The 19,774-nt window shown below is 46.0% G+C and overlaps 1 protein-coding gene across 5 annotated transcripts in view; it reads left to right on the top strand.

Moving 5' to 3' along the window:
- MAP3K9 (mitogen-activated protein kinase kinase kinase 9) overlaps positions 1–17,489 on the top strand; it is a 77,841-nt gene extending 60,352 nt beyond the window's left edge. For 2 of the 5 annotated variants that reach the window (XR_007708343.1, XR_007708344.1), the window contains exons 12-13: positions 15,039–15,138; positions 17,217–17,254. Coding sequence is in view for 1 of the 5 variants with exons in the window: in XM_035539705.2 (XP_035395598.1) it covers positions 15,039–15,128 (90 nt within the window). In the remaining 4 variants the exon portion in view is untranslated. Of the gene's footprint in view, positions 1–2,585; positions 2,923–15,038; positions 15,139–17,216 lie in introns of those variants that run through there. The other 3 variants (XR_007708342.1, XR_004777607.2, XM_035539705.2) reach the window with 2 other exon arrangements.
- Positions 17,490–19,774: the final 2,285 nt, after the last annotated feature.

The following is a 19,774-nucleotide window of genomic DNA, read 5'->3' as shown; positions in this document are numbered from 1 at the left end:
ACACTGAGGCTCTGGCTTGGATTGGTAGCCTCTGGCAGCTGAAGATTGCCAGGAAGAAATTGTTTGCATCCTCAAACTGTAGGGTTCAAACTTTAGAGAACTGATGTTCCTACTGGTGCAGAAATATTATTAATTGCTTTGTGCTGTGGCAGGCTTGTAAGGAGGTGGATTTTCTGTGGAAAAAGACAACCCAGGGGACAGGCAGCAGGTGTGTGCTGCTGTGAGGCTGGATGACTCAGGCTGTGATGGTCTGTGTCCTGACTAAGAACTTGAAGGACAAAATTTGCTGCAATGACTCTTTCATTTTGTCACTTTAATGCTGGAGAAAATTTACCACATCAACATTTCAGCACTATGCTCTGTCAGTGACAGGCCAAAAATAAACCAGTTTATTTTATTGCATGGACATTAGACAATGTGAAAAGAAGCCTCACTCAGACAGGTCATTGGTTTTAATTTGCTTCAGGCCATCTGGTAACCAGCCATCCTTCTTAGGCACCGAGCACTGGGGGGCTGTGTGTTGCGCTCATTTGGTTTCGGCACACAGAATCACAGTGGTTTGGGTTGGAAGCAACCCTAGAGATCACCTAGTTCCAAGTCCCTGCCACCAGACCAGGTTGCTCCTAACCCCATCCAGCCTGGCCTTGAACACCTCCAGGGATGGGGCATCCACAGCTCCTCTGGGCAGCCTGTGCCAGTGCCTCACCACCCTCTAAGAATTTCTTCCAAATATCTAACTTAAATCTACCCTTTTTTAAAGCCATTACCCCTTGCCCTGTTGCTACATTTCCTGACAAAGAGTCCCTCCCCAGCTCTCCTACAGGCCCCCTTCATGTACTGGAAGGCCACAATAAGGTCTCGCCGGAGCCTTCTCTTCTCCAGGCTGCACAACCCCACCTCTCTTAGCCTCTCTGCGTTGGAGAGTTGCTCCAGCCCTCTGAGCATCAGTCACAACACAGAAGCAACTACCTGTTTCAGGTGTAATTGATAGACCAGTCTATCAATTTTTCTCCCTGAAAAAAAAAAGGGGGAGGGGAGGAGGAGTCCTGCTCCCTCCCAGGAGATGTATGAGGATGAAGAGCTCTCTGTGGAAGCAAGGCATATCTTGTCTCTCAATCCTTTCCCTGTGCTGGTAGGTGTGATGGTGGGTTGTAATTACAGCAGCTTGCATGCTCTTTTTACTGCAAATTGCCTTGCTCTGGGCAGTGCTGAAGCAGGCTGTCTGGACAGGGCTGAAGACGTCTGTCCCAGGGCTGAAAACTCTAGGACTGTGCACCACCTCTGAACACCAGGAGAATGGATGTGAACACTCCATCTTGTGCAACCTCTGTGGGGCTTGTCTTGGAAGACACTGGGAAAGCATGTGTGTTGTCTCGCAGCAGATCTGGGCAGTTCCCTGACTCTCACCCCGGACATGGCACACAGTGGGGATGTTCCTGGGTGAGGGGACGACTCAGGCTCTTCAAAGGGTCACCCAACTGCATGCAGGCAGATAAGGGCTGGAAACAAGAGTGAGGCTCACACATGCCTGTGTCCCTGATGTCTGTGGCTGATAAAGAGACTTGCTGATTGTCTTCCTGTCAGCATCCCTGTGCATCTTTGGCAGCTGAAAGATGAAGGGGCTTCTGTGTGTAGGAAGGGAAATATCCAGAGCTCCCATCTGGGTTCTGCAGCCTGAATCATGCTGGAGCTGAGCTCTGCAGAGAAAGGTGATATTATAAAGGATCCTAGGGAGAAATCAGCTCTGGTCCAACCTGTGTCACCCTGGCAAGGTGGTCAGAAAAGGAGTGTGCACTCCGTCTCTGCAGTGGGATTCAGCACTTGCTGCCCTCTCACCACTGGGCGTACAACTTGTGTGGAAATTGCATTTCACAGAAGGCTTCAATTTTTACAGCAGGCATTCGGCAGCTTGCCAGCACACAGCTACTGCCTTCAAAGAGCTGCCAAGTGCCAGCTTTCTTGGGTTCCACTGAGCTTTAGGTGCTTCTTGTTCTTGCATCCAAAGCAGCCTTACACACAGGTCAGGAGTGAATGGTCCCATCCCAATCTGGTGCCTGGACACCACACAGCCCTACGTCCCATCACCAACATCAGCAGCTATAAGCTCCCCACGTGTTCCTTGTACACCCTTCCTTTCCTCCTCTTGCTTCCATGAGGGCGTACTCATTTTCCTGATTCCCACCTGACCTTGTATATGCCTTCTCAAATGCATTTCCAGGGCATCATCTGCTGTCAGTCAGTTTTGCAGCTTGTGTAGCTGTACTTTTTCCTTTATTTTCTAGTGGATGAGATACTAATTGCTATAGACCACATCTATTTCCAGCTGAGCTTACTCCTTGTATTTATAGGAGCCAATCACAGGCTGGTAACTAGGTACCAAATGATAATCCAGGTAAGCATGTGACCATCACAGAACCGTGCTTTCCTCTGGCACCTGCTTAAATTTTGATTCTGTAATGGTTTTTCCTCTCTGATTTTCTAAATTACCTTGATGAGCTATTAATTGTATTTAGGCTACCATTGCGCATCTTTGAGATGGTAAAGCCATAACACATCTCCAAACCAAGAACTTCTGTTTTCTCTAGATTCAAGGAGAGAGGCAGCTAAGTGCAGATCATCGAAACAAGTTGCCTTCCTTCAACAAAGGGGGCTGTGCTCATGCCTTTAAAGAAAGACAGCACCCTGACTCAGCGAGGCCTTGAAGCACATCCTTGTTTCTGGCTTCGGAAATAAGAGCTGATGGAGGCAAAGCAAAGCTGTGTGCGAGAAGGGCAAGAGGTATCTGGCACGCTGCAGATGTGATGATGGAGAGACACCAGCAAAGCATTGCTACCAGTATTCCACTACATGGAAACATGGGAGTGCACTGCCCTCAGCTCCTTCCCAGCCGTGTGGCTAAGTGATCAGAAGTAACTACACAGAGTAAGTGCGTAGCAGGCATTTCTAGGTGCTAATTTCCTTTCCTTTAAATATGTGATGGGGAAAACAATCATCACCTCACTGTCTTCACAGCTGGAATAGTTTTCTTGAGCATCTGTCACAGATGTCGTTGGCTACCTCTTAAGTAAGTGCAAGTAATGACCAAAAAAGGAAGAAAAACTCATGAGAATTAAAATTGGGGGAAGAAAGATAAGTGAAGGAAATGGTTAAAATGGCCATTTTGGAATAAAAGTATTGTGATTAAGGGGCATAAGAAGTGCAGGCCTACTCTACTGGGTGTGCATGCACTTAGCACCTTAAATCCAGGATCTTTGCAAACACGGTTTAGTATTCCGAATAAGCCTCTTAAGTGGGTCATTCTACAATTCATAAACTGAGGCAAAAGGAAGGTAAAAACCTTTCCAAAGGTGCAAGTGCTAAGCAGAACTGAAAGTAGTGCTTTGGAGTATTGCCTCTTAATTCTCTTCTCTGACTGCAGCTCTCTTCTTAGATCTTCTGCAAGTGTTTTTTTGGTTGAGGTATACATTAGGCTTAGACAATTATATTCAGTTGTTAGCAAGGATAATGATATTAAAACAAAGAAGCTTGGTATCTCTAGAGGTCTACAAGGAAGCATGTGATGCTCCAGTAAGAGCAGCACTACCAGGAAAGTGATGAATGCCATGGCTAGGTACGGAGTAATAGAGCCCAAGAACCAGCCTTTTAATGGCCCATTAAGGAGAAAAATTAAGTACAGAAGTTGAGGCTGTTTTTGATAATAGTTTCCTAAGAAAATGTTGCATTCTACCCATGGGATCAGTTGAGCAGTTTGTTTTGACTTTCATGGTCTCTAGCTAATAAAACAGAGCTTACTGACAGGTGTGTGAGTACAGGATGATAGAACATTTCCCTTGGTCAAAGCTTAAAATCTCCAGCCAGTGCCAGCATCTTTCAGAGGTCCTGTATATTTCATGTAGCATCTCTGATCTAGAGGCTGCCTGTTTACTTTTCATCCTCTTCCAGCTCTGGTTTGGCCGTCTGCCTGATGTTACTGGCATGGGAGGGCTGTCTTTTGGGGGCAGGTACTGGTCCTTCAGTGGATGATACCCACGCTGCTTACAGTAGCACATCACACACTTTAGTACTGATATCCAGGGGTCAGTGCTCAAGAATCCCTTCTGACTGAAAAATACTTCAGATAAATTAGGTGGAACTAATGAGTTTGGATATACTGGGAGGCAGAGAGCTACCTAGCTGGGCATCTCAAAGGCCTGTTGCAAGCAGAGGCTGGCCACGTATTTTGATTAAGTGCATCTTCCTTTCTCAGCATTTCATGTGAGTGTAATCAGACCTGCTAAGGGTCAAAGCTGGTAACGCCACTGTTCAAGGGGAGAGAAGAAGTATGCAGATATAAAATCTATGAGCTGCAGAAAAGATATGGAATCAATAACATGAGGTTTGGTGAAACCAATATTGAGGTGGTCAAATGTATTCCCTCTGTACTATATTTACCTCTTGCAGCAGTTTGTCCTAGATACAGGCCATGGTCTGGAGTTATTCGCAGGCATTTGAGGATGCAGTTTCTATGAAAGATGCCATCCTAAATAAAGCTGTATTGATTCAAAGGGAAGGAGTAAGCTTTACAGACATTAGAGGAGCAGGGAAATGCTGGTTGAGAAGCAGAACCTCTGAAAGGGATCTGAGGCTGGAAACAGAGTTGCCTGTGGATTAGCAAATAATACTAACACAAAAGTGGAAATGGCAAAATACCATTTGGTGGAGAAAGGAGCGTAACCTGAGGAAGAAAATTCCATTCTGTCCTACAGCTCAACACTCAGCTGCTAAAGGAGGTGAATGATCCAGGAGAGGGGGACTGAAGTTGGAAGCTGCAGTTGAACATTGCCTGCCACCAACAGGGAAATGGGTGAGGGGACAGGAGCCCGGGGAATGAAAGTGGCTTTTGCCTTTGCACATGGTGTACCCTGAAAGTGCCCATATCCCAGGAGCTGGTCCTTGATGCTCTTCTGCACGTTGGAGATGGGCTTTACTTTGTGAAGAACCAAATGTTCCTAAAAGCTACCCTTAGCTGAGGGTATTATTTGAGGAAAATAATTTCTCACCTTCCCTAGCAGGTAGGTGGTGGTTGTGCTAGGTAGCATCCTCTTTTTCCCACTGCAGCTGTAGATAGGTAAGGGGGAAGCAAGTCAAGACCCTGGCACAACTTTAAAGGAGAGAAAAGAAACATCTCGTTTTGAATGCAAATGGGAAGAAGAGATTCCGTCTTCCTGAGCATGCTCTCTTCTGCCTATGCCTTCTCTTCCCCATGTACCTAAAATAAAGACTTCTCTGCTGAGACAGATGACATGCTGAGCCTCGCTCCAATACGTCAGGCTCATACCAAAGAACAGCAAAATGCAGGTTTGGCACTCCAGTAACATTGCCTGGGGTATGAGTGAGGGCAGAGTGGAAATAACTGAGCTGGTGAAAAATTGGCCAAGGAGACACCTGCTGCTCTGGGACGTACAGGAAAACAGGGACTTATTGGTGTTGCTGTGACACCCAAGTCAACATGAAAATTGATGCACTTGATCTACATGAGGGGAAGTCAAATGTAGAATTAAGATCAGCTTAAGTGAGGGAGCAAACGTCTAAGGAAAGTCTGGGGTAGCTGCACACTGAGCTGCAGAGGCAGGATTCAACCCTTTCCTTTTGCAGATGGAATAGGGTTGGGGGATATATAAAATACCATGGAAGTGTGCATGTGCCTGTGCATTCATGTCCTTTCCTACATATTTACACCAGCGTGTGTGTGTTGGGGAGGCATCTGCATCTAGCTCAGAGCATAAATTCTGTGTGGCTTCCAAGAGAGCGTTGTAGCTGGTGTCACAGCAGCTGCTAGAAGACAACCCACAACCACTGTGCTATGCTTTTCAAAAGATCACACATCAAAAAATCATGAATTAAAACAAAATTCCTCATTCCTAATAATGTTAGCACTCTTAGTAACTCCTGTTATAGAATATAATTCTAAAAAGGCAGCTTACTTTTGCTGATTTTTCTACACTTCTAGGGAATGTCTGTTTGCAGGCTGTAAGACTTCATTTACATTAAATGTGATGACAAAAAGAAAAAAAGAAAAAAAAAAAAGCAAGTAAAGGATATAGCAGCTTTCTGGATCATGCTTCAGGAGTTTGCTTCCATAAAATGGTGGGTCTTCCTACAGCTAGAAAGGGGCAGTGCAGAGACTGGACCAATGGAGATGAATTCACCGTGTATCCCCCACTCATGCAATGTCAGTAGGGCTCAGACCGAACTCTGGAAGCCAAAAATACCATCTATTTTTGCTAGTGACTGTCTGGGAGGAGCTCACAAACCTGTTAGAAAGCCCAAGGCACCCCTTTAAGAAGTGCTCTGGCGGTAGAAGGAGAGCTTGAAGACCTTTGCCTTAGGACAGAAAGGACTGGCACTGCAGGCAAAACATGCAAGAGGATCAGAATGGTTCTGTGTGAGCGAGGGTGCTCTGGGAAGGAAGTTGTCAGCCTTTCAGCGGGCTGCAGCATTTCAGGAAGCACAACCACATTGTAATCAAACATCCTTTTCATTGCAACAGACAACAAGACAGTTTTTCAGCAGACATTCAATTATTGTTCAAAATAGATGGTTGAGTATAAGGGGAAAGTTCTCATTTTAGATGAAGCTGCTTTTCACTTGGGACTTCTGCAATCAGAAAATACATTTGTAGCAGCTGGATCCTCCTGCCTCTGAGCTTTCTGGATCTACATCCAAATTTCAAAAGTACAGGCTGCTTAAAATATCTGAGATGCTGGACTGTAATGTCAGCCTGAAGTATGTAACATACTGCAGCGTAGGTAAATAATAAATAACATCTTTCCAATGCTGTCAGCTTCTTAATAGGAACAGTAGAAAAAAAATAGTGCTCCTTTTCTGCTAAATTTATCACCCTTCACTGACGCCTGGGTGAAATCCACCAGTTATACAAAGAGCAAGAATTTACACTCCTCCTGCCTGCTCCCGGGCTCACACGGCAGGCTGGGCGGAGCAGTCTGCAGGCTTGCTGGTCACTTTCAGGCTGCTTGGAAAGTTTCACAGGGGCTCTTCTTGCCGTGCTGAGGTTGCCTCTGATTCACAGAGCAGAGCGCCCATAAGCCTGCCCTTGGAAGACCATGTTTGGATGTCCTGTATGAGCTATTCCAAGCAGATACCCTGCTTCACCTTTGGGAAGGAGGGTCTCAACTGCCACAAAATGAAGGGATTAACCCCTTCTTGGTCACCTGGGTTTGTCCAGCTTCCTTTTCTCATGTCCATGTTTGTGAGATACGGGATATCCCAATTCTCCAGGCCATCGTCATCTCTAACATGCCATCGTCATCTCTAACATGCCATCATCATCTCTGCAAATCTGCTAGGGCAATGGCAAACCCACGGCAACGTGCAAGCGTGGGTCAGGGTGAGCAAGCACAGTAGCAGAGCTGGTCAAGGTAGGTCATGATCCAAGGTAGCAAAGCCACCTGCAAGCTTCCTATATTACGTGGTGAGAGGCTTTAAGTAAAAAGTCTCCCAAAAGAAGTACATGGAAGAAAAATGACGACAAACCTTTCCAGTGATGGTAAATGCAGAGGTTCCTGGATTCCTTCAGTTGTTTGTGGGATTCAGCAATAGAAACTGGTGCAGAGGTTTGGAGTTCAATATTTGCCTGGAAGTGGATTAGCTGTTTAAGGTATCTCCTGCCAGCCAAATCAAAACAGATTATTCATCAAGCATATGCGTGCCTATCCCATAATACACTCAATTTCTGAGATTTTAACAGAAAAATTCTCACTGCAAAGTCACTGTTTGTGTTCAGCCTGAAATATTTTTCTCTCTTCTGGCGAGGCCAGCCTCTGTGCTGTGGCAGCACGACCTGAGGAGTGCCACAGCACAGGTAAAAGCCAGCCACGTCCTCCGTACCACCTTGAAAGGCAGATCAGGGAGTTATGGCTTCGGGAGACAAGGAGATGAAACCATCTCCCTCCGTGTTTCTTGAACAGGCATTACAGGCAACAGGGTGATGAGCTCATTTTCTGTTGTCTCGAATGTAGCTGTAAAAATGCCATCCAAGGGTTTCTTGTTTATTCTTTCTCAGCGCCGTTTCCCCATCAAATGTGTTCAGCTTGCAAGTAAACATTGCCTTGGATCTGAGCAGAAAGGCAACTCAGAAAGTGAAAACCTGTTCAATCTGCCTCTGTTATCTGCAATAAGATTTCTAATGTTCAGGCTTAGGTGACCAGATTACAGAGCTAAATCAGGATGTTGAAAAGCTAAGAGCAGTTTTGCTGCATTGCTGAGGCTACCTCTGTTTATTGCTGCTGTATTAGCTCCTGCAGGCAGAATCTCACGGCGAGTTGTTTGGATTCCTTCCCGTTTAAATGCATGTACGGGTGAGAGTAAATGGATGGATTTTCATCCTGCAGAGCAAACCCATGATTGCTGAAGGGCCTTTTCTTTCTCTGATATCTAATCCTTTCCTTTGGCAATGTAAATAATGAGACACTTCTGCAGATCTGATTAAGCTCCCGGTCCCTTTTTAAATGACAGAAGATCAATACTATTACTAAATCCATTAAACAGTTCTTCACACTTCAGTTGTACTCTCTCTATGATATATGAGAAAGAACAGAGGGATATTTTGGCTATTATACGGAAAATGCATGCTAGAGCCTCTTCTCGTGTTCCACTTTCTCTCCCTGGCTCCAAGCCACTTGCATCCTGCAGGCTGCCCAGCCCTCGTGCTCAGCCTCGCCAGCCAGAAGTCACCAGGGAACTGGGATGTGGGAGGGACTTCTGCCTTTCCATCTCCTAAGCCAGGCTGGGATCCATCAGTGGTATCTGGAAGCTCTGTCTTCCAGTTACTTTGTGATGACAAGTGAGCTGAAGTAGGTCTCCATTTATGTTTTTGTTTTAATGTCTGTTTTCTGCTGCTACAATGATAACTTCCATGGTCCTCACACGAAAATCGGAGCATCACAGCTCTGTGCCCGTAAATGACACGGTGTCTGCAGTGGTGTCCCTAATGTGGTGTGTTTGTTGGGAATGATGTGCTCTCCCCATTTCTCCCATCGAGAAAGCCAATATTGATGGGACAGGACAGTACCTCCCCAGCGGTACCAGTCTTCTGCAGTCTTACAAGAGAGATCAGGTACCAAAAATGCTGGGGATGCTGAATCCCCTTTCTCCACCTGGGATGGTCTCTCCAAGCCAGGCAGTGCTTGAGAGAAGGTGACTTTCTGTTGCCAATGGATGTGCCACTGTTACCTTAACTCTCGATTGAGATCGAATATATTACCTTTGCAACAATATAAAGATATAACTGCAATGTGACAGGTCTACTTTAAGAACGTGAACAGAGGTAGATAGGGGTAGAGACTGAGGCAGTCAGGAAAAGCAGTTTGGGGATGACTGTAATTGGCCTGTGTGTTGTAAGGCATGGAGAAAGAAAGCAAAGCAACTCAGTGCTTAACAATGCCCTGAAATCCTAAAATGTACTGTAAGGAGGGACAGTGAGTAGGAACAGGCTCAGGTTCTTAGGGCAGGAGCCAGAGAGCCAGGGCTTGATATTTCTTTTCTGCGCTGCAACTCTCTCTACCACCGCATGCATTAGGTTTTTGGACCTTGGCTTTGCTCATTTGTGAAGCAGAACTGAAAACCTGCAGGGATGCTGTGAGGATGTAATCGGTCTGTTACATGCGTTGAAATCTCCAAGGTTAACGGCAAAGTGTTACAATAAATCTGAGAATGAGGTAGGCAACTCGACGTGCATTCATTCCTGGCTGTGGCGTGACAGCACCACCAGCCAACCTGAGAGCTCCATCTGCATCCCGCTCCCCGGAACAGCGTTGTAATTATGCCTCATTGTGCTGCTTTTTTGTTCAACAACTTGCTGGCTGTTTCTCACGTCAAATGAATTATTCAGCAGCAGACTGTGTTCTTGTTTTTAACAACAGCAGCAACAATACTTCATGCTCATGGAGTCCCTTCAAAAGTGTGCTGGAAACATTAATTCCATAACCAGCGATGTGAGATGGGGTTAGCTCAGTGCACTGAGAAATGAGACTCAGCTCTGTGACATGGGCCAAGTAACACTGGGAGCTGCAGATCTAGGAGAAAAGTCCAGCTTCTACTGCTCTGCACAATTTTTCTTCCCCTCTGAGCTACTTTTCAGCAATGTTGTCACAAGCCAGATCCTCAGCTGCTACAATCAGCATTATTGCCTTCAATGCCACAGGGAAATGGCAGCTTTTGTCTGGATCCATCCAGCCCACATTTTCAGGCTGAAGTCCCATGGACTTCCCATGGATAACCTGACATTTTTTAGATGTCATTAGCTCACTGCTGCCATCAAGAGTGGTGAGTGTTTGGATTAGTTCCTCTTTGGGCAGAAGCTGAACCCCAACAAGCAGGCATATGAGGACAGGCTGAGTTTGCATGTGCAGCATGTTGTTCAGTGAAGATGAATGATGCATGCTTGTGCCTGGCCACTTTACCTGCACTTCAGAGGTACTCTTAGATCTCATGCTTGCCTGAAGATCTGACATAGTGGGCTTTATAGCATCACCGATAGTCTTGGAAAGTCAGGGACTTAACTACCCTACAAGCAATGATCTGGACTCAGCAATTAACACCTTTAAGCATGAACCCAGGCACAGAGCCTGCAGTAGGTAGGGAGTTCTGGCTGCATCCTACGGCACAGTTCAATGTAGCCAAGCGGCTACAGGTTTGAGTCTGTTCTTGCCATGGGTCTCCTATAGAGTATCAGATCCAATTCAAAGCTGACTTTTCCCTGGGCTTAAGATACTCAATGATATTAGATCACTAAGATGACATCAGAGTCCTCAGAAACCTCACATTGCTTACGACTTGTGCATGGCACATTTCTTTGGTGTTTTTAAAGAAGGAAACACTGGAATATGTGTATTCAAATCCTACAGAGTACCAAGCCCAGTCTTCAGCTGCACACACTTTATGTTGTTGAGAAAGAGCAAACTGCAAGCAAATGTCTGTAGTACTTACTACCTGTGAGTGTGGAATAAAAATCTGTGAAGAAAAAAAAGATGATACAGAGCATAATCTTCACTGGAATCTGCACAAATGTTGATTAATGTTTTCCCATTTTTCCACTTTTTATCCTTAATCATCACTTTTATCAAGCACCTTCTGGTTTTCTGTTGGTGGTCAGGAGCATGAGCTGCTGACAAAACAAGACACCCAAGAGAGCTGGGGGTTCAAACCTGTGGGTCTCACTGCCTGTGCCTTCAACTTAGAAGTTTTTTGAACAAAATGTCTATCTTTTGTCTGACTGGGAGATGCTGGGGAAAGAACTTGCAGAACAACACACTACCTCTGGATTTTTGTGCTGTTCTTAAATGCTCACATTTTGCTTGGACTTTATTAATCCTGCTTGTTCTGGATGATCTGAATGCGCCTGGCTCTGTAGGTGATCTGAAAGAGCAGTAGGAGTTGCTTTGCCTGGTGAAAGACAACTGCAAATGATGTTCCCAACAGACTGTGACTCTCAGCCATCAAACAGTGTTTTTCTTAAATGCTGAAGGACTGCAGAGACCTTTTAAGTGCAGATCTTGTTAGCAACACCACAAAAGTGGAACAGATATATTGATTCTCCCCACACTGCCCAAAAGCTGGTACTTTATGACAGAATCTCACTTTTGCTTTGTCTTAAACTTTAACTATGTGTATCCTTTAAAAACAGAGAGATACAGATCTGTTCATTGTGTGGAAAAAGAATTGTGATTTCCCATTTCCTGGAATGTAATTGTTTCTCAGTCAAATAGGATGCAACTCAGTAAGGAGTGTTAAAGACAGAATTAAACCTGGATAAGAAAAGCAGTTTGGGGTGAGACTTGAATGTGAGCCAAAGTTGTCTTGCTACTGCAAGGAATGCAAAATTTCTTACTGGAATGTATAAGGAGGCCAATCGTATACAGGACATCTGAAATAATGTTTCTGCTCTGTCTTGTGCTGGAAGACCCCACCTGGAGGACTGTCCTGTTCTCAGCACCGCACTCCAGTAAAGATGGAAACCACCTGGAAGAAATCCAGAGGTGAGCCAGGAGAACAACCAGAGAGCCAGAAAACTTGCTCAGTTGAAGAAATGTTGAGAAAAACTGCAAGATCAGAGTTCTAGAGAAGAGTCTTTCACAAATATCAGAGATTTCTGCAAAGAGAAAATATACATTTGTTGTATTTGCTGTAGCTAAAACAGGAATTAATTGGTTTAAGTCACTGTAAAGGAGACTTATTTTAAGCTTTAGTAAAAAGTCTCTTAACTTTCCATCTCTGAAGGCTGTGGTATTCTGTCACGGGAGGCTTGTAAGAACAGGTTAGACAAACATCTCTCAGGAGCAGATTAACTTAATCTGACCTAATTGCCTTAAGGCAATGGGGTGATGTAGATGCTCTCTTGAGGATCTTTTCCAGTCCTATTTTCGGAGTTAGTATTGCCTCAGCTTTATGGTGTGAGATGACATGACTTGGCTGGCACATCATCAACAGAGCTGTGGTATTCCTGCAGGGAATCTGTATTACACTGCTGATGAGTGAAAGGAGAGATTCCATCTTTTATTAGAGAGACCTCCTTTATTAACTAAGTCCATTTGACATTGGATCAGAGATGTAAAAATTTGGGATCTCTAGAGCTCCAAGTCAGTCTCTAGACAAATAACAGTTGGAATAGGAAATGGTGCCCCAGATCACTGACAATAAGAGAGAGCCCTTACTACTCAGATTTAAGGAGCTTCTCTAAACAGGGACCTACCCCTACCCCAGGATGGCTGTGTAGTCCCAAAGACTGTGAGAGTCACAAACTGGGAGTCAGCAATGGGGATATGGCAGTCAGAGGTCACCCCGACTTTCTGAGCCACCCCTCCAGCTCGTGGGGCTGGTGTCAAACACCAGCTTCTGGATCTGTTTTGTGAGCATCCTGATCTCACCGGAGATCTAAAGAACCCTGTGAAAGGGCTTGCAGCTTGGTTTGCTACGGTTATTTCAGGGAGCAGGCTTATGAGTTCTCCCTGAGTCAATGCTCAGAACTTGCCAACAGGCAGCCAAGCCTCAGAGATAACCTACTGAAGTCGGCAAGCTGTTGGTTGGATCTAATTCAGCCCCAGCAAGATGCAGGAGACCAGCTCTGAGTGAGGGAATATGCCATTTACATGTGGCCATTTTTCTAACCAGGAGTTTGTAGGAGGCAGTATGAGACAGCTGGGTTTTATCTGATGCCAAAAGATTTGCTGTAGCACAGTACTGCTACTGTGTGAGGAGAAGGGAAGATGCAGTCTGCAGCTCTGTCAGCCCTTTTCGGGGAGATTGTGCCACAGTCCCTTCAGCCCGTGACTATCCCCTGAGCCCACTCCAGGCTATGCTAAACTGCCTTCTCTGGGTTGCCATCAATGAATGAGAATAACTCTGGCAGCCAGGCTGGCTACAAACCACCCATTGTTGCTTAAAGGAAGTGAAAATCCTCGTGTTCCCAGCTGTAAATCCCCCATCTGTCTTGGATAAGCACAATCAAAGGAACGCTTAGTCCATATGTGTCATTCTGGGTAATCTGAACGTGTACTTTTCCTAGCAATCACTAAAATACATTTCAATTGAGTATGATAAGCACGGCAACAGCTTCTGTCTAGTTCAAGAGTTGAAGACACTGCTGCAGAAGAGGAACGAGGTGGGACTGCATCTGAGTTTGAATCACTGCTGAAACAGGAATGACAGCAAAATTTTCTCCCCAATGAATTGGAACAGCAGCCAGCTTTATGGACAACTTTGGCAAAAGGGTTGCAATCTGATGTGATCAAGGCAATCACACTCCTTGTCAGCATTGAAAAACAAAGCTCTCATTTGGTTTGTTTCAGGTCCCCAAACAGTTCTGCCCTCAAAGCAGATAGCAAAGGTGGGTTACCACTTCCAGACGATACAGGTTTTAAAATAACAGCCTTTTGTGTATCCCCTCACCCCAGTGCTGCTGCAATGTGTTTAAAAATATAATAAGACGAGGCAAGTTGGTCTGCCTCTTGGTTCACCATGTGAAAAGCAATACAAAGGCAAATGAAAGGGTTCAGCATGTAAAGATCCAGCAGACAGCTGCTGTCTGAGGTCTCCTACTCACATCCTCAGGAAGATGTCAGTCTGTCTCACTCCAGGGTCTCAGCTATGGTAGGGTCTGGTCACCCAGATGACCAAGTCCTACTTGGTGGGTAAGTGTGTCACAGATGGGAAGACTTGCTACCAGCTCCATCTTTTCATTTTTTCTACCATATTTTGCTTCCCTATTTCCTCTCTCTCTTGTATTTTACTCCCTGTTGAGTCTCCCATTCCAAAATTCCCCTTGTCTGGGAGAGAGGATGAGGCTAAGGCTATTCACATTGAATTGTCCGGTTTAGAACTCAATAGGCCTTTGGGACATGAAAAAGCAGTTACTGTGGGGAAATGTCAGTGACTGGATATTAACATCTAACAATGACCCCCCATGGGAAAGGCTTTCAAAAAACAAAGCAACAATAAAACTTCCTGCACTTAAAGACTTTGCCAGGATGGCATTTCAGCTTGAGATTTTTGTTGCTTCTCTGTTTGCCTGAAAAATACTCCTTTTATTTTACAAAGTGACCTTATCTGGTTGCAGTGACTGCTGGGCTCATTCCTCCCTGCAGAGCGGAGGGTCTGTGATGCTGCCACCCCTCAGCAAGAGATGTCTCCTACTGCCCAGCGTCCGCTCAGTGCTTGTGAGACAAAAAGTTGTAGGAGACGCAGAAGAGTCAAGGCCACATTTCTGGCTGTCAAGCTGGTTCAGCTTGCTTAGGAAACGCAATGTGGTGGGATGGGCTGGGCAGCCTCGCAAGGCCTGGTCCCGCTCTGTCGTGTGCAGCTCTTCCCTCAGGGCTGAGCCCACAGCCACCTTGTGCCCCCACACACATATGCCTCCATAAATGATGGAAACAACGTAGTTGGGCGAGATGTGTTCATATTAAATCTAGTTTCAGTTACATGCAACCAGGTCTTTTTCCTTTCCCTCATAAGGCTTTTTGTTTTGTTTTGTTTTTTCTTGGCAGAGTTTATGTAAAGCTTTTCTCCCATCTTCAGTGCCCATAGTTTGCATTATGGATGTCAGCATTTCACAGCAGTCAACAACGAGCCTTTGACAGCACTGAGGTAAGCTGGGGCCTGGTACAGAAAATGTACAGTTTCATATGAATCACAGTTTTGATTTGTAGACCTGATAATAGACAAGAGAACATATGCTCAGATGCTTCTGTTAGCCCAGCTCTGAGGAGAAAACAGTGTAATGAGGAGAGCACAGTGGTGATTCACCCTTCCTTCAGCTCATCTTCCCTCACTGCTGCAGGCTGTGGTGGGCACCAGGGAGCTCTTGTCAGGGCGTGTGACACCCTCAAGTCCCAGCCAAGTGTGGGACAAAGGCCTGTGTGTGACAGGACTCTGAGCACGGGCAATCACGGAAAATCTGGTGGCATGAATCATATGAGGATTCACGTGGGCTCCACAGTCCCAGCCAAGTTCACCTTCTTCTCCCCGAATCCCCTCGCCAGCTCCAGCTGGCTGCACTCCGGGTTATTTCCTCACCAGCGACGGGCCGCTACCAGCTGGCAGGGGTTCACAGGCCCCGGCAGGCAGAGGGAGCGAAGGGAGCCCTCTGGAAGGAAGCAGAAGTTGTGGAAGTTAGTTACGGCAGGACTGCAACTATTTATAAAACTTGGCTGGCGATGAAGGAAGGAGAAAGGCTGTGGGTAGGGCCTGTGAAGCCAGCCTCTCTGGCAGCGTGTCTTCCTTCTCCCCTGCCATGGCTGGATAGCACAGCACGTGGAGCTCACAGCTACAGCCACGGCATTTTTCCCCACCTAATGCCACTAGTAATTTTGCTACCTAAGCCTGGCAGAGTCAGCCCCGGTATGTGCTGCTCATTGCAGAGTAGAGGGGGAAATTCGGAAGGGCTTTCTTCTGCTCCCCATTTCTGGTGGCAGGGACAATTTGTTAAACCAGTCCCTGTATTAGCAGGTGAGAAAGATTTGGGAATTCGTTCAGTGAGTTTGCTGCTATACAACTGTCCTAAGAATAAGGAGAAAAAGGCGTATTGTGTTTCTTTCCATCCTGCCTCATTTCCTCTCCTCCCCCTTGCTCTCTTATCTGTCCATGTAACGCAACAGATGTTTTCCATAGGATAATGAGTGGACATGAAGCGAGGGTAGCAAGGCAATTTCCTGAGCACCACGCAATCTATTTGTTTCCTGATTCCCCACCATAACCACTGCTGGAAACAGTTGCTGCAGGCACAGCTTTCCAAGCTGAATGAGTTTGAGCTGGTCCCTCGCTGTGACAAAGGGAGATCGGTCTCTGAGATGCAAAAAAAAGAGTCTTATCCCCTCCCTACACCTGTGGGACCACTTACATCCCCTTCTGCCACACAGGCTGCTAACTGCCTCAAAGTCGTGTGTTGACACAGGTTTCCTCTCATGTTCTTATCTGCTATCTGTGAATTTATCTTCCCTAAACTGTAGCTGGGAGAGGACTCGTGCAGCCAGGAGGGTGGCTTGCCTTTTCGTCGCCTTCACTGAGGCAGCAGGGAGGCTGCTGGTGTGGCAGCACGGCCTGCAGCATTTAGCAGCTGAGGAGCTCATCAAAGATCCGCTCAGAACAACCTCTGGAAACCTTCTCATACCAGCTGCAGTGATACAAAGTCCTACTAATTGGTTATGCAAATCCATGAATAGTATTAAGGAACCTTATAATTAACTGCACCCTCCCAAGCATCCCATCTGGGTAGCATACTGGCCTACCACTGTTCCTCTTTATTTAAATAACCCCTGCCCAAGCCTCCCAACCACTGCATGGAGCTTCACAAAAGCAGCTCGGGAGGAACATCAGTGCTTCAGGATGCAGAAGCAAAGCTGTGTAAACAGGCACAGAAGCAGGGTAGTCAGTAGGTCCTGTGTGGATTTGGTGTGAATTCCCATTGCCCACACATACCCATCCCCTTCCCTTCTCCTGCCCTCAGAAATAGAAAAGAGAGGGTACAATCAAGGGATTAAGCATAAAGAAAACAAAGCAGACAAAGCCTCTGGAGATCTCACATAAACTGCCACAAAAACACAACTGCTTTGTAGTCAGCTGGGCTGAATTTTGGGGACATCATTCACACAGATGAAACTTGCAGAGAAATTCTGGTAAAGTGAAATGGAGATACACTGCTCAAGATCTTCATTTTCATTTTACAGGTACCTGGGTTCTCCAGCAAGCCAGAACAGCCAGACCTTTGCCTTCCCATCAATCCTGAAAACCAGTCATATCCTCTTAATTTAAGCAAAGGTTTCTGCCCTGTCCAGGCCACTTTTTCCAACTGTTAACACATATTTGGAAAAATTCTGCAGCCAGCATATGTTTGTCTTCTCACAGTTTCAAAAATGATTTTGCTGGAGGAAGGAAGCCTCGCCCTTCATTGCCCCCTCCAGCTGGAAAATCACCTCTAATCTTACTGTCCTTTTTCCTGCTATGTATCCTGCCAATTAAAACTGGGTCTTGTTATTAACTGCAAATAATGTGGCTAAGCCTTTGGTAGTTTTTTTTTTTCTTTTTCTCTTTTTTTTTCATAGTTTAATTCTCATTCTGCCCATGAACCTGGGTTTGGCTTGTAGTTTGCATCTCATGATCAGCTCAGCTCTCTCTCATTTCAGCCTCAGTTCTTGCTTGCTCTCAGCTTTCCTCCTGCTCAGCCAGGCATCTGCCATGTCATTTTGTTCCTGCTGTTTTCACGTGTGATGGGTGTATGGACTCATTTCCCATCGCACTGGACACATTTTAATCCTGCTGGGTACTTGGAGGGGCCTGTGTTCATTCCCCCATGTACTGCATGTTGAGGACATATGCATATGCCACCTGGCTGAGCTGGAGCATTGTTTGCTTGTTTTGGCTTTTGGGATTTGTATTCCTACGTTGCCATTTGACTGCTCAACATAAAAATACCATCAACTTGTAGTAGACATTGCCACCTTCAACAGAGGTTGTCTGTTCATGGTGTCACCAACTCCCTACAGCTGTGGGTGGGAAACTTGGGTGGGGTTGGGTGGCCCCTGCCCATACATCAACAGCTGGCTGGTAAGGACTGCTCACTGGAAAAAACTCTACAAGGCAGAGCCGGCCGCTGTGGGGAGAGTGCAGTCCACAGGAGCTCTGTGCCCTTGGTGGCATTGCTGCTCTCTCCCTCCTGGACATGCACAGGGCCACCACATGGAGTGTTGTGCATGTTTCTCTCAAGCTCTGTGTTACTGTGGAAGCACACAGATGCTACATAGCTGGCAAAACAGCCCCTGACTCTGTTTTCTTTCTGTTGACTTCCTTCTTTTAGCTTCTGGTGTGAGTGTGCACTGGTTGGAGGTACCAAGTGTCAAGGTACATAGGGACAACCATTTCCTGAAGAAAGTCGCTTCTTGTGTAGCACCTGGAGACTTTTGGAGATCTTTTTCATATGCACGTTCACAAATTTCCTACTTTCTCACATACTTTGTGATAGTCCTGGAGGAAAAGTGGCTGAGAACTGAGGAGTCTGTACTTTGGAGTGTGCTGTGCCCCCTTTATACTAACATAAGCTTGGGACTGATGTGGTGACAGTATGCCACTGAAGCTAATGCAAGGGCTAAAACTGTTTCCAGACAATGTGACAGGGCCACGGACCTCCATCTCCAATGACTGGAAAATGCCTTTCCTCTTGTATTATGGCCATGAGTGATAAGCCTGCCTCTGCTCGCCTGCATTTTCCTGGGGCAGAAACTGTGTAGGTGGTGTCCTCTCCCCTTGCATGGCCTGCAGGATGAATCCTCAGGTCACTCCTAGTGGAGAGAGACCTGCAGCTGTGGGATGATCTGTTGTGAGCAATGTGAAGTAACAGGGAGTCACCTCTATTTGAATTCACTGCATGCCATGGTGTCTATAGGATATGGAGAACTTCATGCACCTGAGAATCAGAATCTTTTTATCTCTGTGTTTTACACAGTGCTATACACACCTTGCAGGCACCCAAACACACCACTGCCTAAACTTTTTTTTCTAGTTAACAATCATTTACAGAATTTCCCTCATTGTCCTTTGTCTTTAAATTAACTGTTGTCCCGGCAGCAGCTGCAGGCTCATGTATAGCTTAGACATGGGTAGCGGTGGGCAGAGGCACTTGTTCCTGGCAGAAATGTTATGAACCATGGGCTATCTAAAGAAGGTGCTGGTGCTGCCCCCAGTACACAGTCCTGTCCTTCACAGTAGCTGCACACAGCACTCCCAGTTTTGGGAAGCAGCTGCTTTCCACCACCCACCTGAGAAACGTGAACTTCTGGTGCCATCCTAGGTAGTACATTGCACACAACTGAGGTAGGTCCACCTTACCTCAGAGACTTAGATATCACTCGATGGTCCCTTCCCCACCTCTGGTGTGGACTGGATGTGTCCCTAAGCTAAATAATACAAATTCACTTTTTTTTTTTTCAGAGACAATGATAAAGATTTGCCTTTTCCCTTGATGTTTCTCTATCAACTCTTTCAAATTTTGGCTGGAAAAAATTGTGGCAAGGTACCACAGCAGGAATGTGGATGCCATAGCTGCTGGGACCAGAGCACGCAGCATTCAACTGAACTTTGCATGTTCAGCTTTCTGTGTTTCAGTCTGCACGTCTCATCCAAAAGGGCTGACTGAGCTATGGGTACAATGAACTTCACATTGACCACTGATGAGAGCACGCATGTTCACCCTGCAGCTGGGAGCAGTTCCCTGTGGGCTACTCATGGGGCA

The sequence above is a fragment of the Cygnus atratus genome, chromosome 5 (assembly GCF_013377495.2).
Source record: "Cygnus atratus isolate AKBS03 ecotype Queensland, Australia chromosome 5, CAtr_DNAZoo_HiC_assembly, whole genome shotgun sequence".
NCBI classification, from domain to species: domain Eukaryota; kingdom Metazoa; phylum Chordata; class Aves; order Anseriformes; family Anatidae; genus Cygnus; species Cygnus atratus.
This window is presented reverse-complemented; position numbering and strand designations above follow the sequence as displayed.